This window comes from Tachypleus tridentatus, chromosome 10 (assembly GCF_004210375.1).
Source record: "Tachypleus tridentatus isolate NWPU-2018 chromosome 10, ASM421037v1, whole genome shotgun sequence".
NCBI classification, from domain to species: Eukaryota; Metazoa; Arthropoda; class Merostomata; order Xiphosura; family Limulidae; genus Tachypleus; species Tachypleus tridentatus.
Window position 1 is genome coordinate 49592500 of NC_134834.1, and position 17078 is coordinate 49609577.

Here is a 17078-nt window from a genome sequence, read left to right on the forward strand (position 1 = left end):
TACAATTGTTATGTAGTTTATCAGAATCCTTTTTATGTCATTGGTGACTTCCCTATTTCTCTTTTTCCATTTTATGTTGCAGTATCTTAGTTGCATGTGTTCCTTTTGTAAATGCATAGCCATCTATTGTTAATTTATCACATATTCTGTATTACATTGAATGTATCCACTATATGTACAAATGAATAAAACCTGTTACCAAAGTATAAACACTACAATAATTGGTTAAATGTCTTCAATAAATTATATAATTATAAGAGGGCTGAGATTTTGGTATTGTGACTCATTGTGCTAATGGAATATTGGATGTGGGTTTTTAGTTTGATATTAATCTTTGTATGATAGTTGTTTTTTTTAACTTTATTATTTAATGTCATACATTCAAATGAAATAATCAAATCCCATGCTCTAATTTTAATTAGGAGACTAATTAAAAGTGAAATATAAAAAAAAAATTGCGCTGGACATATCTTTCTGCTGTTACAGTAAAATTTATTATATTCATCTATTTTTTATAATAAACCATAGTAAAATAGGATTAGCTTGTTCAGTAGTGTTCCTTATATTTTGTTTTTTTGAATGTCTAATTAAAATGAAGAAAGCTATTTGAAAAAGATTGCTTTTGAAAGTGTTCCTAATAAAATTAAAATATTTTTTTACATTTGAAGGAAAAGTTTTTAAGTGGCTGGTCTAATAAAAATATAACATTGAAAAATACATTGTTTTAAAAATCTATTACTTTACAGAGTTGCTAAGTGTATGAGATAAACTAAAGCTATTAATTTTAAACACAGTGAAGATGGTGAACGTAAAGCACGTGAAATTTTAGAAAACTTTGGATATCCATCTGTTACAGATGATGATCTTACAATACTTAGGCATATTTGTGCTGCCACATCAGTGAGAGGGGCTCGCATAGTTTCCATTTGTAAGTAAAATGTGACTTCCTTTTTAAAAATAAATAAAATACATTATTACACAAATTACATACTAGAATGAAATGTATTTTAATTATAAGAAACAAAAGACAAATATATTTTTTATTGCTTTGAAAGTGTAGGTAATAGTGTATTGATGAGATTTATGTGTATATTTTAATTAATTGTTTTATATATTAGTAGAAAACTTATTTAAGTATTTTACACATATCAGAAGTAAAATAATGATGATCACAAATTTAATATAAATGTTAAGTATTCTATGTTTTATTCATTAACTCTATCCACGTGCTTAGTCAATTTGATTGACCATGCAACTTTTTTGTACTTATATAAAGTCTCTGTAGATTTGAAACTACTAACTTTTGATACAGTGTGTATATTTTCAAAACATTTGGCAGCCGATTAAACATTGTAAGCCTTTCATAAAAAAAACAACTCATATTTGTAATAAGCTAAAAATTATTTGTCATTGAATATATCAGGTATTTGTTTTAAATAGTCTGTGTGCAAAATGGTTTTTGTATTAAGATTACAATTTTTTTTCATCTCAAAAATCTCAAATTTCATTTGTGTAATCTCTAAAACCTCTAATATATATTTCAAGTGGTTGTTTACAGTGAAACTGTATTTTATTTGTTATTTTCTCTACCCTTACAGTATACAATGTTGATCAGTCTTAGTGACCTCATAACCACCAAAAAAAATTGATGTAAATCGAAACTACTCTCCTTTTCTTTTTAGAATAACATCAAATGTAATGTGAAACTTATCATAAGCAGCTTTAATTTAAGCTTGTAACACTATACATCTATTTATAATTAAATTTTATTGTTACATTGTCCTTTGAACCATGTTTAACTACTATTAATACATAATGAGCTGAAAATCACTTGGGGAATATGCAGCTCACATTGCGCTATCGAATTACATTACCCACAAGCTAATTCAAGCTGCTCCATGGTGTGCCTCGTGAAATATTTTTATTATTATTATTGTTTACTTTTTCTAATCTTATCATAACTAACCTAAAATTATTTCTATTTTGACATTTTAGTTACTTTTATAATAAATAAAGAATAAATGTTTAAAAAAAACATGAAATAAAGTATTTCAGTATTTTTTTCACTCTTGGCTATCAGTGATGGTTAACCCTACTTTTTTAATTTAATGGTAGTAGTTCATTAAGTGCTTCTCATTCAATTAAGTAATGCACCAAAGAACATAGACTAATAACATGCCAAAAAGCAGACAATTTCCTTTAACAATCACAGTTTTTGGTTTTATAGCTGTGCAACAAGAGCTGTTATAAATGCATTTATGCTATCCATTGTGATTTTGTGGGAACTGAAGTTGAATTGGAAGTAAAATTGACATTTCTGCATTAAGAACATAACATTATGCAATATGTTACTTGATAGATGAAAACCTCAACTTTCTATTGGCTATAGATAACATATAATTAAACGTAACAGAGAACTAATGACAAAATTCTGAAAAGAGGATGTGGCAGAAGTGGTGTGATTTTGTGGGAACTGAAGTTGAATTGGAAGTAAAATTGACATTTCTGCATTAAGAACATAACATTATGCAATATGTTACTTGATAGATGAAAACCTCAACTTTCTATTGGCTATAGATAACATATAATTAAACGTAACAGAGAACTAATGACAAAATTCTGAAAAGAGGATGTGGCAGAAGTGGTGTGATTTTGTGGGAACTGAAGTTGAATTGGAAGTAAAATTGACATTTCTGCATTAAGAACATAACATTATACAATATGTTACTTGATAGATGAAAACCTCAACTTTCTATTGGCTATAGATAACATATAATTAAACGTAACAGAAAACTAATGACAAAATTCTGAAAAGAGGATGTGGCAGAAGTGGTGTGAATTTCTATTTAATAGCTCAGTAGCCAAATACTATACACATTGTTTACTTGAGCAATGAAGAGTTTATAGTGAGTAATTTACTTTTAATTTTGTAGTTTCTAAGAGGATGAGTGGATAAAATCAGAGATAAGATACCTATAGAAAATGTCTCTCACACTAGGGGAAATTTGGGATTTTTTTTAAATATTGCCTTATAAAATTATAAATTTAAAACTTGTATACAATTAAAATATGAATTATTAACTAAGATTTTATGCCATATTAATTGGCATAACATAAACAAAGAGTAGTTTAATCAAATTTTGAATGTAAGACACTAAAACTTTGTGTCATGTGCAGTAAAGGATACCTGGGGAAAGAGGGTTAAATCATTCAGCATGGACTTAATCCCTGGGACATGAGACTGATAACCATTTTGTGCTTGTTATAGTCTTTCTGCTATAACTTTTAAATTAGTTAGCTTATGTTTATGAAATATGGCAGTTTATCAATAAACATTGCGATGCTCTTACAATTGTTGAGCAATGTTTTAGTTGTGCCATTTTATTCTTTTCGTATTTTACCTACCTAACATGCAAAGTAATTTTCATTTTAAGAATAAAAATACTTTTATGCATCAGAACATTTTCAAATTTCACATTCAAAATCTTTATAACATCTAGATAGTTATCAGATGTTTCTTAAGAAAAAGCTTCATATTTTATCTGTTTGTGAACAAATATCTGTACAGGATCAATTGATTTGACTGATCTCCTAACCATCTTAAAAAATTAGGAAATAAATATAAATTATGCTCTTTTCATTCCAGCATGACTACAGATCATAACACAAAAATATTTAATAGAGCAAAACATATTCCTTTTTTGTGTTATAATACTTACAACACATTTCTTATGTATTAGCTATGCAAAGAAAATCTTTAGTATCTTGTAATATCTTAAAAAAAATTATATTTAGGGTTACTTTTGTTTCATTGACCAAGATTAAAAATTTTAACATTCATTGTGTATTAGTTTAACAAAATAACCTTCTGCTTCATTTTATGATTTGTAAATTTATTGGGAATAGAAATGTAATAAATATGTATCACGATAGAAAACTTTTTTTTATTTTACTTAAGATGTAGTTTGTACAAAATAATTTATTGATAATTTTTATCATTTTCTAGAATTTACATAAAATGTGTCTCCTAAAAAACAAAATAGAAAATGCTATCAAAATATATGACATCTTTGTTCCATCTGTTTTTCTTTGTATTATTTCATAAATAATGTTGCAAATAATTGTACATTTTATAATCATCTACAAAGTGTTTTACTTCAGTAAACTTAGAGGTACTTATTATGATTACATTAACAATTTTTGCTATCACTCAAACATATTTTGTGTGGATATTGTTTGCTTTTAAGCACAATTTAAACATAAAGTAAACCACTAGAACAGAATTGTTTTAAAAACTGTGAATTCTATTGCACAACAGCACAAATGGTGTAAAATCCAAAATAAAAATATCTTCTTTCACAGAGTGAATTTTCTTTCCAGAAAACTTCTGCAGTATTTATGAATTTGTATTATATGTAACATTATTGAATAAAATTCCATAGTCAGTAGACCACAACATTTAATATTTATGTTTGTATGGCTGATAATTTAAATGAAATGAGCCCAATATAGGATTCTGATCACAAAAGTTATATAATAGCATTTTAGTCTTTCATGTTCTTGCTAACTCCAGTGTGTGGATGTTTTTTTTAGTTTTAGATCTTTTTTTCAGTTTTAGATCTTTTTTTCTGATGGATATTAGATCAACTTTGAGATTCACTTGTTTACTCAATAGAATGTTGTTGTTTTTTTTTACTTTAGCCAGGTAAGTTTTCTAAAAGGAATATTTTGCATTTCCCAACTTTGCTTTTCAAGTGAGAATTTTATGTACTCTGGTCTTGTATTCCTGATGAGTATATTATAAATGTTGTGTTCATTACAAACTTGGTACCATCTGTTTGTGTCCTTCACATTTATTTTTTTAACTCTGTTTTGTACATACTACATGTATTTTATGGTATTCAGCTGTTATTTAAGTTGCTGGAAGTGACCTAGTAATTAGAATGCACAGATTGTGAATATGAGGGTTCATGGCCTTTTATCTCAACAACATGCTCTGCACTTTTGGTTTGTGGGTGTGCCATAAAGATGACAGCCAATTTCCACTATTCAGTATGCCCAAAGTAATGCAAAGAGTTTGTAGAGGCTGCTGTTGACCATCTATCTTCTTTTCCTCTTATATATTAATTGAAATTTAAGATAATTATGGACTCAGAATCTTCGTGTGATTTTTTTGCAAAATTTTAGAAACATATATATTGGTGAGTGCATATATATATATATATATATGTGTGTGTGTATAATGTTTTTTTAGGTCTGGCAAGTTTGTTGAACAGAATGAAAAAGAAATTTGTAACTATAGCCATAGATGGTTCTTTGTACAACAAACACCCCAAACTTCATCAGTTAATGACCGATTTTATAGCAGAAATGGCTCCAGAACACAAAGTAAGTAGAGAAAACAGATGCCAGATTAAACAAAGATATATCATTTTCAGTTACTAAATTAACATATTGTAGCCTACAAAAATGTACTATATACATGTTGCAAAATTTCCAGTTTCTTGATTATACGTTTGTTCTCAGGAATGTAAAGATTTAATTATAATGTCTACAACTTTGAAGAACTAATGACAATGATGTATTAAGCTGTTTAGTAAAGTAGTAGTATTATGTAGGCCTTTTAAGTGTGATTGGAGATTTCCTTAAATTATTTCTAGAGCCTTTAGTTGATTTTGTGGACACCTTCACTCTATATTTACTAAAACCAATTCTTAATGTTAATATTGGAAGGAGTACAAGGCTGCACTGCAACTTGCAAGATACTGTGTGCAAATCAATGTTGTAGCAGTTTTTATTTGTATTGTTTATAAAATTAGTAAAATTTGAGGGTGAAACAGCTTACTTTATTGTTTCAGTCATTAATACTCCTAATAGTTTTCTATTTTATTAATGTTTATTCTTTTGTGTAAGATGCAACTAGTGGTTAATGTTCAAAAGATACAGGATGTAAAACAGTTAATAGATGCATCTTAAGCCAAATTCCTTCAGTGTTGTGGGTTTTGTTTACTTATGAATTATACTCCAATTATTAGTGAATGTGAAATTTTATGTTAAAAAATGTTAATATTTCAACAGTAAATACAGTTTTTGTATAATGGAGTAAATATAGTAATGTATAATCTGTTGTATGTAACAGTACACTATAATGAAACAGCTGATTATGAATGTTTGATCAAACAACAGACTTAATTTTTTTACAGAATGTTAAATAGAAAGACTCTTATTGTAATAAGTTATAACTCCTTACAGAATAAGGAATGGTAGAAGCAAAAAGTATTCATATAAAATTCAGGGACAGTATAGTTATATTTTATGATTAGCATTATTTATTTTATGATCTTTTATAAATTGTTAAAATAGTAACATGAATATTCTTCTGAAATAATATTCATATTAAGGTTTAGTTAGGCCTATAACAGTACAAATCTTCATGGGAATGTAATGACTTTCATGGGAGTATGAACAAATGGTACATTCCTGTCTGCAATGTGCACTTGAGAGCTTAATTTTGCACAAAATTTGTGGTTAAAATACTTTAACCTACATCAGGAGTTCCCAAACTGGTGATTGTGGACTACTGGTGAGCAACAGGAAAGCACCAAGGGGACAATAGCAAATACACAAGGTACTCAGTACTTAGTACCTTTATATTACTTTGGTTGGGAGAAGTCAGTCAGGATACAGAATGTTGCATTAAAAATGTTTAGGAACTCCTAACCTACATTATGAAATTTCAGTATACACATATGTGGTTAACATATTATAAGCTAACTATGAGATAATCTGACAATATACGAGGGCTGTTCAAAAAATATGCGGACTGACGTCATAAAACAAAATGTACTTTATTTAGAAGTTACAGGTCTGGGACCCCTTCAAAGTACTCTCCTCCCCAACACACACACTTATCCCAACGGTGTTTCCACTTGTTGAAACAGTCCTGGTACGCTTCTTTTGTAATGTCCTCCAGCTCCTTCGTCACATTTGCCTTAATCTCGGGAATCGTCTCAAATCTTCTTCCTTTCAAGGGTCTTTTGAGTTTGGGAAACAAGAAAATATCTCAAGGAGCAAGGTCAGGTGAGTAGGGGTGGGTGGGGAAGAACAGTGATTGAGTGTTTGGCCAAAAACTCACAAGTTCTGAGGGCTGAATTTCGCAGCAATGCGGTGCATCTTCAATTTTTCAGTCAAAATCTCGTAACAAGATCCAACTGATATCCCACACTCTTCAGCAAGCTCCCTGACAGTCAGACGTTGATTTGCCCGCACCAGGGTGTTGATTTTGTCGACGTGTGGGTCGCCAGTTGACGTGGAAGGACGCCCAGGACGCCATCATCTTCAATGGACTGTCGACCATCCTTAAAACGTTCATGCCACTTGAAACATGCCGTACGCTTCATAGCAACATCATTGTAAGCCGTGTTAAGCATAGCAAAAGTTTCAGTCGCAGAGTTTCCAAGTTTAACACAAAATTTCACAGTGAGTCGTTGCTCCTTCAGGTCATTCATTTTGAAATCCGCCAAACGAGAAAATCGCACTTCACTTAAAACCGCGTAGCCTATACACAAATGAAGATATCTGCAATCGGGAAATGGCGTCATAATCAGCTGATCTGTGCGAACCTAGCGACACCAAGCGGATTCCCCTGGAACCAACTGGAGCCACGTAATTCAAACAGTCCGCGTAATTTTTTGAACAGCCCTCGTACATTTCTTAATTACTGCAGCCAGTTAAATAAAACAAGTGCAATAGGTGTACATATAGTTATTGCAGTAACTTCTTTCATATATTTTCAGCTTGGATGTAGTGGCTCATAGGATGGTTCAGAGTTTTTCAAGTATAAATTTTTAACTCATAATTCCATCAGTTCTTGACTGATTAGGGATCTAATTACACTTTCAGATTCAGGAAATCAAACCTTTTCAATTGATATATTTGATCATATCTAAGGTATCACATTAATTTACTCTAATCCTGCCTAAAAGAATTTTAAATGCCACAGTTATTGAGGATGCCCTTTTGTAAATTTTTTTGACATACCTAATTTATTTAGAGTAATTGTATTGTTTCCTTTATCAGTTTTTATTGTCACAATATCTGTCTTTTTCACTTAAACTTAAAAGTCAATATTCATATTTACTTATTAAGAGATACTAAAGTAATATTATCAGCTTAAAATTAGGAAAGTCTATATGCAGATGGACCTTGAATGAAATTTATAAAGAGATATAAAATTTTTATATATTTAGATAATAAATTTAATAACTGTTTTGAATTAAAAGATGCATAAATTAATAACATTTGAAAAAAGGTTAAACGTTATTAACATTTAAAGATATTTATTTAAACAAACCTTATGTTTAACATGTATAGAATTTGAAGTCTAATTTTGCTTTTGTTGTTATCATCATTGAAATATTCTGACATTCATATTGTAGCATTATTCTATCCTCACAAAATGAGTGATCAAGAGGACTGTTGGTCTTATTTCCATTTATTGCCTCTTTGAAAAGTCCATGTATATGAGTTATTTCATGCTCTGTGAATGGTGATGAGAATGATCCTAGCATCCTTGTAGTAGAGAACATGAAAGAGTGATTTATGATCATATCAAAGCTACTGAGTGTATTTTTAGTGTCTTGTTCAGTAAAGAAAATAATTTGGAACTTCTTGGTTCTGCAGATGAATTGGCAGGAAAGACAGAATGACAAGGAAATCTTGTTTGTTAAAAACCAAACAGTTTAAGGAACTCAGTCAAACAGAAAAAATTGAACATCTAATGGTTGGATTAGGAGAGAGAAAGAAAATAAAGAAACTGTTTCATTGTGCTCACTGTTATTTATATTGTAAATTATTAACACTGTTAGTTTTATATCTCAGAAAACAAAAATTTCTGACAGTAACAAGTATAGAAAGTTCTTTTTTCCAAAGAGATGTCATTCCATCTACATTAGTGTGGAAATTTACAGGAATGCAAATTGGTCACTATTTGACAGATTTCCCTCATTACTGTTATCAAACTGGCTCTCCACCCAAAGTTGAAGGTGAGAGTGCTAATGTTAGAGGCATAGTTCTAGTACTAATAGGCTTGATTTGAGGTTGCCATGTCTGCTTTACTGTGTATGCTAAATGGAAGTTTATATGTGAGGTTTCTTCTAACTGGCTGATTGATGAACAGGCTATCAGTAACAAAACAACTATTGAGGGTAAAGTTATCAGAAATGCACAAACTTCGTGAAGTACTGTGACAAACAGTCAAACAGGTAGGCTTTAAATACTTTAATATCTGCTTTAATGGTGTATGCCTTTTATCCATTTGTTTAGAATTGCATAAAATGCACATTCTTAGTTTGTTGGACATATTTTCTGTAGGTAGAGATTAAGCCTAAATTGGACAGACAAAAACAAGATCCAGTGTAGGTTGGGGAAAGAAGTATATGATAAAATTCTCAAAATTGTTTTCAGTGTTTAAGGACATTTTGCTACAAATGAAAATTTATTTAAAATGTTTTAAATGTAGCAGATTCCAAACATATTTTCAATTGTGCATTTGTTTTTTTTTTTTTTTTTATATACGTTTTGCATATTTTTTATCATTACACATTGATCCAAAGAATCTGGCCAATACAATACAGAATTTATAAATCTCATAATGTATTAAATTCATTTTATAATCTTCATGTTTAGTTTATATTGTTAAGCCAAAATTCTGAATATTAGTAACTGTGCTATAATTTTGATCATTAAACGTGCATTAAAGTTAGCAGAAGTTCCAAGCTTATTGATCAACCTAAGTAGTATGAATATTTAGTGCCCCAAACTGGCTAATAATGCACCTGAGAGGATGTAGCCCCAAGTGAGCTCATGACCTTTTACCAGCTTGGATCCAAGACCAGTCAAAATATTAATTTGCACTTCTACTTCTTGAACTATGGGGTATTTTGAAATTTAATCTTTGTGACTTTAGGCTGGTATGTTATCCATTTGTCAGTAGTTTTCTAGTTTCCTCAAGTAGCACTTGAATTAACTCTTTGAATACATCTAAAGAAAGATATCCTCACTTATGGTCTGCTATTCCTCATCCTTTGGCTCTGTGTATTTATTCAGCCTGTCCTGGTCTTCCCTTTTTCTGTATGCCCATTCCCTTATTCCTTTACTCCCCTTTGCCGTCTTCTTCTCACTACTTCTTGAGTCATATTGTTGGTATCTCTTTTCCCAGATCAGCCTTTTTTTGTTGGCATTCAGATAAACCTTTATTGAATTTCTTCTTTTTCTCTTGCTTCACACTTGTGTATCCCATAATTAAGAGTTATCTTCCCTCTTCCTTGCACATGAAACCTGCCCAAACTGTAACCTGTTAAACTGGATGTTGTGCTTTTTTTGTTACTCCTTTTAGTGCATACTTGTCCTTCTGCTGCATATTTCTATCTACAACTGTTGCAGGTTTTTTGTTATTGCCAGTGCCAGATCAAAGCAATTGTAGGGCCTAGGCATCTTTCATTAGATAAATTATAGATGTATAAATTACAGATTTTGGTTTGAAATTTAAGTATTTATATGCATATAATACATACTTCATGTTTATGTGTGTTATTACTCTAGTTAAAATAACTATGTTAAAATATCTGTATATTTATGTGAATATGAGTACACAAACTTACAAAAATATATCATATAACTTGTATATAAGATGTAATAAAGTTTTTACAGTAAAATTTGTATTTCATGTTTTCATGCTTATCTTTGGCCCTCTGAAATTAACTTTTAAGGAAAGTTTTAATGGATGCATAGTTTTCATAGGCCCTCAAAGTTTCATAAGCCCAAGGCACTGTGCTTATTGTGCTTAATAAATAATCCATCCCTGGTTATTGAACTTCCTGCCATTTCTTTCCTCCTGGCTGTCATCCATCCGCAATTTTTTCATGGACTGTTCATTATTGGCTTGTCAGTCTGCACCTCTTACTTGTCAGGAGACTTTGTCTCTGAAATCATTCCTATTTGTATGCCACAAGGTGCTTATTCCCTCTGTCCTCTCTACTCTGTTTCACTCCTTCTTTTTCCTCCATCCTTTTCACTCTGCTCCCATGACTGGATGTGTGTGACCTTGATACAATTTGCATGTTTTTGTGCATACCCCATTGAAACCTTTGGCTTCCTGTCTTTTGAACTCTCTCTTCTTTATCCTGGTTTGTTTCATCTCATCTACTATTACTGTGGTTCAGATGTCTATCCTACGGTTGCTTCTTGCACTTTATACTAATCTGCTGTATTCCTCTCTCTTATCCAGTCTATCCTTTCCAAGTATTTAACCACTCAGAACATTACTTGTACTTCCTTTGTATCTCCTTGTCTCTTGTCTCAAGCTTATTGAACCATTTGGACCCAGCTTGGCTCCCACGACATGTTGATCTGTTTCGTGTGCCTATTCACAGACCTTCATTTTTCCATGGATTTCTTTCCTTCTTCTTTTACTGATGGGTCTGCTACATACTTCAGTTAGCATGTTCATATTTGGGATGCTCAAAGACTTGCATTTCTTTGCATGTGCTTTGTTGCTTTTCTCCTTCTGTTACATCTCTCCTTTGCTGACTGGAGGATGATTCCTTTCAGGCAGAGATATGGACTTTCTCCACATGTTCATCTCTTGATGATTGTCAGCTTTTGTGTGTCAACATTCTTCTGTCATTCCACTTTCTTTGACAATAATAATATTTCAGAACCATTTTTCCATGCTTTTGGTCCTGTCAGGTGGCTGATGGTGTGATGCCTTGTAGGTTATACTTATTTTCCAAAATCCACAAAGAAATTGCTTATATTATCCTGTTAGGTAATGTTTTATCAAGACCACTTGAGGTATGCTAATAATATAATAGATATATATACCTATATATCTGTTTAATGTCTAGTTCAGGCCATATTTATTCCATGGACTAAACTGAAGATGTTCTGCCTGCTTCTCTAGCTTTTCAAAATAGTTATGCAGTCATTTATTGCACTGTATCCAATGAAAGCCCTTTCCAGACTAAGAACTGACAGAGATCCAAACTATTTCTCCCACTCTTCCCAATATGAATTTCTCTTCCCTTTTTTTCATTGAGTGGAGTTAAAAAGATCTCTACCAACAAAGTTCCTAGTTGTTGGAATGGTGGACCATGAATAATTCTTATCAATTAGGGCTTAACTGCTCGGGCTATAACAAGTAGTGCCATTATGATAGGAAGTAGAGCTGTGATGATGCTGTCAGTATAGCACATGTTCATATAGCTATACAGCACAAGCCACTTATGCCTTCCTCCTGTGGCTTAAGTCTGTTTATTTGAGATGAAGTGAGCATATGCTGTAATGCTGTGCCCTCCTTCTGTAACCAGTCTGTTCAGTAGAGTTGAAGCTAGCACATAATATGAAACTGTGTCTGTCTGCTTCCTTCAGCCTGTGATTATCACTGTCCTGTGGTCATGTCTGTTTGTTTGAGTGGAAGTCAGCACACCATATATGTGTGCCTTCCTCTTGCAGGTGTCACTTGTTCACTTGAGATAAGCACAGAATCACAAACTATGCCATATTTTTGCAGCTGGTTTCTCTTCAGTTGAGTTGTGTACATACACACACTTGAGTATGTAAATAAATATAATGAGCAAGTGTATAGTTGCACTTGTAAAGGAGATTGGATAATTCCAGCATCATAGTGCATTGTTCATGTTTTATTACATTATTAACTTGCCACATCTTTCTAAGAATGCTTCTGAAGTGATAAGAAGAATCAAAATTTAAAATGTCTGTTTCCTGATATCTGTACTACATATTCTTGCATACCTGATACCTGAATCAGTGATCTGTATGTAAGGATGGATGGTAACAAATAACATCACAAAATCACAACTCAAGTAGATGGTCTTACTCTAACATTGATTAATATCATAATAAAAACTTTTAAGCAAAGAAGAATTTCAAAGTTTTAAGGAATTTTAATACAACAGATAAATAGTAGTTACCTTAGACCAACTAAATTATGATAATGCAAATAATAAAAATGGCAGTTTTGTAAATAATCTAACTGAGCATGCATAATTATTGTTTTCTTTTATATTAGGTAGTAAATAGTTGTATTATTTATAATCTGTGATAAGAGAGGTATTTGATGTTTGCCATTAAACTAAAGTAAGCTTACAGGTATTCATAAGTTGAAGTATGTTTAATGTTTATTTATTGGCTTAAGAAAAAATTATTACACATTTTCTGAGTGTTGTCTGTATGGAAGTGCTCTGTACTTTTGCATTGCATATCTCTGAATACATAACACAAGGTCTTTAACAAATTAACTTTCCAATATATTGATAACTATTTAATTGGTGAAACATTCACTATCTGTGCTAGAAATGCTAATTTTTTTGTATATTGATGAGTGATAACAGTAATTTTTCCAGTATTGAGTTGCTTTTCATAGGACCTGTACAAGTCCTGTAAATTTCAATTTCTAGATTTTGAAAGTCATGAAATTTGAAAAAGATAAGATTTATTGCTAAAATTATTTGTACTGTAGAGTAAAAGTTCATCACAAAGTTATTTTCAACCCTCTGTTTCCTTTTCATAAAAGTGTTTTCAGTTTCTCACTTAATTTTTTCTTATAAAAATGTTGTTACAGAGCAACCTAGTTATGTTTATCATGTGCATAGTGTGCTAGACATGAGTGGTCTAAACAGTGTACTTGACCTATAGAAATCATGAATGATGTAACAATCACTTTTTTTATCTTGTGTGCTTTCAACTTCCATATAAAAATAATGAGATTCAACGAATTTTTATAAATAATAATCTAGAAATCAAATACAAATGTTTCTGAAATACAAGTTCACAAACTTAGAAATATTGAAAGCTTCAACTGAATAGTAAGTTTAATGTTTATTTTGATATATATTTTTCTTGAACTTTAAAACTTTTCAAACATCAGTTAGATTAGGGAAAAGTCTAAATGTTCTCCTTGATAATTAAAATTCCCTCAAGGGTTGGTTTAAAATCAGATAAAGAAATGCTTAATAGAAAACTACTATTTTTTTAATGTATCTTAACATTTTTCTGGATGCACACTGAGCTGTTGTTAACTTCTAGCTTTTTCATAATGCATAGGTATAACACAAACGTAGTACACATGAGTTAACATTTGTTTTTTTTATGAATGAGATGATGACTTAAGATGTTTCTTAGGTCTTGAAAACACTCAAGTTTGGAACTTGTGTATTACTTACTTTTAGGGTTCTGCATATTTCCTGTCTGTGTTATAAGAAGCTTTTCTGATAGCATTATAATCATATCACTGTGTAACAAAATTTTTACTTTTTCTTGTTCCTGGGCAGGAAGTGTTATTTCCCAATTGTCTATGTCTAAAGTAAATGGAAAAGACCTATTTTTCTCTTCAAACTTTGCTTTTGTGACCTGGGTAATGAAATTTTCAAATTTACCCATTTTCCAGAACATTGCAGGTAGATTCAGTGCTGAGTAGCTGATAGAGAATTTTGTCAAACTTACAAGATTTTCTAGAATGTTTTAGAACTTATGAGAATTTTCCAGAACCTTTTAGATTTTCTAGAACTTTCCATAGTGATGTGTGTGTGTATATATACACACAGGGGCTCACCACTCACCACTTCAGTTTAGTTCTAGCTGCCTAAGTGAACACATAGACCTATCTGATTTTATCAGAATGGCATCAAGAAGCTGCAAACATTCTTCAGATGCATTCTGCTATGTATATGCCCAGTTTATCAAGACAAGAGCAAAAAAGTACTCTGTGACAGTATCTGCTAAAATGTGTGAAACCTACAAGTCATATTTTGGTTATGCCTGTCAAGGATCAAGACAAACTCTGGGCACCTCATTTTACCTTCGAGCACTACAAAAGAACTCTAGAAGGTAAAACAGACAATTTCTGCTTGCTTGAATAATAATACTTTATATTATACAAATTTTAGACCTTTTAAAATTTAAATCCTTCTTTTTCAAATTTCCAATAGTGCAGAAAAAATATCACATATAAAATATTTTGCATAAACCTCTTACACATTAGTTGTGGATGAAATAAATTTATTCTTCATAATAATTTTATTTTACTCTTTTGCAGAATGGTACAGAGGGGAAAAGAGAGCCATGTTGCAAGAATTTGGAGTGACCCACTGACCACTCAAGAAATTGCTACTTCTGGATGGTGGACCCTTCCAAACATCAGGCTGCCAAGATTGTATCTGCTCTCATGTATCTGAACCTTCCATCATCCATCACCCCAGTGCCTAACTGCCCTGAGCTCTCTGTACCCACTCTGCCAGAGAGAAAGCAGCCATCCCCAGAAGAGAGCAGCAAATCAGAAGAGGAGGTAGACATTGAAGATCCTGATTACAATTTCAGAGGTGCAGCTAGTGAGAGAAACCTATACTACCCCAACCAAAGAGACCTCGATTACTTGATCAAAGATCTTGGTCAAACAAATTCTAATGACAAGACTATATTTTGGGACTGATACGTGAAAATGATTTACATTACAGTCGCAAATCTTGAAAAACTACTCACTTCTAAACATTTTTGTTCATTTTTGTATAACTTTAGTATAAATACATGTAAATCTTGATTCATATGTTACTTTATTCAGATCTTATGTAAAAGAAAATGTGCAAATTTGCCTGTTTTTATATAGAAAAGTAGGTTAATATCTAAATTTTATTATCCAGGTCATAAAAGCAAAGTTTGAAGGGAATAATGGCCATTTTCTATACTTTTACAACATAAGCAATTAAGAAATAACATATACTATCTAGGAACAAAATTTGTGTGACATAGTGTATTTCATCTGCACATATTCTTACAAATAGCACAGGCAACTCCGTGAATGAAGGTTATAGTTTTTTTTTTCAGGTTTTTGTTGACTTTTCTAATGAACTTTTGAGATATACATAGCATATTTTGTGTGATAAGATCATCTGTGCAAAAGTAATATAATTCCTTTCTGCCTTTTTGTTTATATAACACATATATCAAGGATACTAAAACAGTTATTTCTTATCAATAGATTTGCTGTGTAAACTAGACAGTTTCTTTGAGAGTAATATAGCATTCTTTATTCTCAACACTTACTGTTTTGTGATCAAGATGGTTTCTATAAAGTGTAAAATATATTTTCTGGTCTCTACATGAAATCACTTTTCTAGAATATTCTCTTTCTTTCTGTAGTTCAAGCTCATGTTAGCAGAAGATGGAAGTGGAAAAGGAGCAGGCCTGGTAGCAGCTATTGCTGAACGTTTGAAAGCACATCAGCATAAAACTGAGGCCTAACATAGAAAATATCTTTATTTCCAGCACTGAAGAGTTTATCATTTTCACTTTCAGTTAATTGTTTTCAGAACACTTTCAGTGGATTTGAGGTTTGTTGAACTGTTGTTGGGGGTTTTATATTACAGAATTATTTTAAAAGGTTTATGATGTTTTATACATTTTTCCAAAAATTGCTTGTTAAAAATATCCTCTAGTTGCACTTTTATTTCTTACTTTTTGGTATCAGAAACAGTTGAATATATTAATTGTTAAAAATATAAAAAATAATCAGGAATATAAAAAAGGTTAAAACTAAAATGCTACATGGAATCACATATTGAATTTGAAATTGTATTTTGATGAGATTATAAAATATTTTATTTTTATATTTAATTTCTAACATAGTTTCTTTAAATATCTTTTTTTTTACAATGTGGTAAAAATGAATAAAAATATTGTTTTGAAATATGTTTCCAACTTTTCCACGTATTTCAAATCTTACACAAATGTTTATTATTTATATGATACATTACGTATTAATAATATAATGTATAATACTTTGTTTTTCTGTATTATGAGGAGAAACAAGATAAATCATCTTACTAAATGTTTTGAATCAGCATTGGGCAAAGAAAAATTCAGCAGATCTTATCCAAACACTTAACACCTCTATCATATTACTGTGGTTTACATTGTTTCATTTGTTTAGTTTGATAAATGTAACTTGATTTTTTAAGATATATCCTACCTGACATAATTTGCATTATATGTTTATTTATTTA

At 31.0% G+C, this 17078-nt stretch overlaps 1 protein-coding gene across 8 annotated transcripts in view; it reads left to right on the top strand.

Annotated features, from left to right (window-relative positions):
* The window catches only part of LOC143229234 (hexokinase-4-like), a 51887-nt gene extending 35122 nt beyond the window's left edge, over window positions 1-16765 (top strand). For 5 of the 8 annotated variants that reach the window (XM_076461255.1, XM_076461256.1, XM_076461259.1 and 2 more), the window contains 3 exons: window positions 795-928; window positions 5255-5388; window positions 16216-16765. In XM_076461255.1, the coding sequence (XP_076317370.1) occupies window positions 795-928; window positions 5255-5388; window positions 16216-16317 (370 nt within the window). In that variant the 3' untranslated portion in view covers window positions 16318-16765. Of the gene's footprint in view, window positions 1-794; window positions 929-5254; window positions 5389-15115; window positions 15399-16215 lie in introns of all 8 variants that reach the window. The other 3 variants (XM_076461261.1, XM_076461262.1, XR_013015759.1) reach the window with 2 other exon arrangements.
* The last annotated feature ends 313 nt before the right edge of the window (window positions 16766-17078 follow it).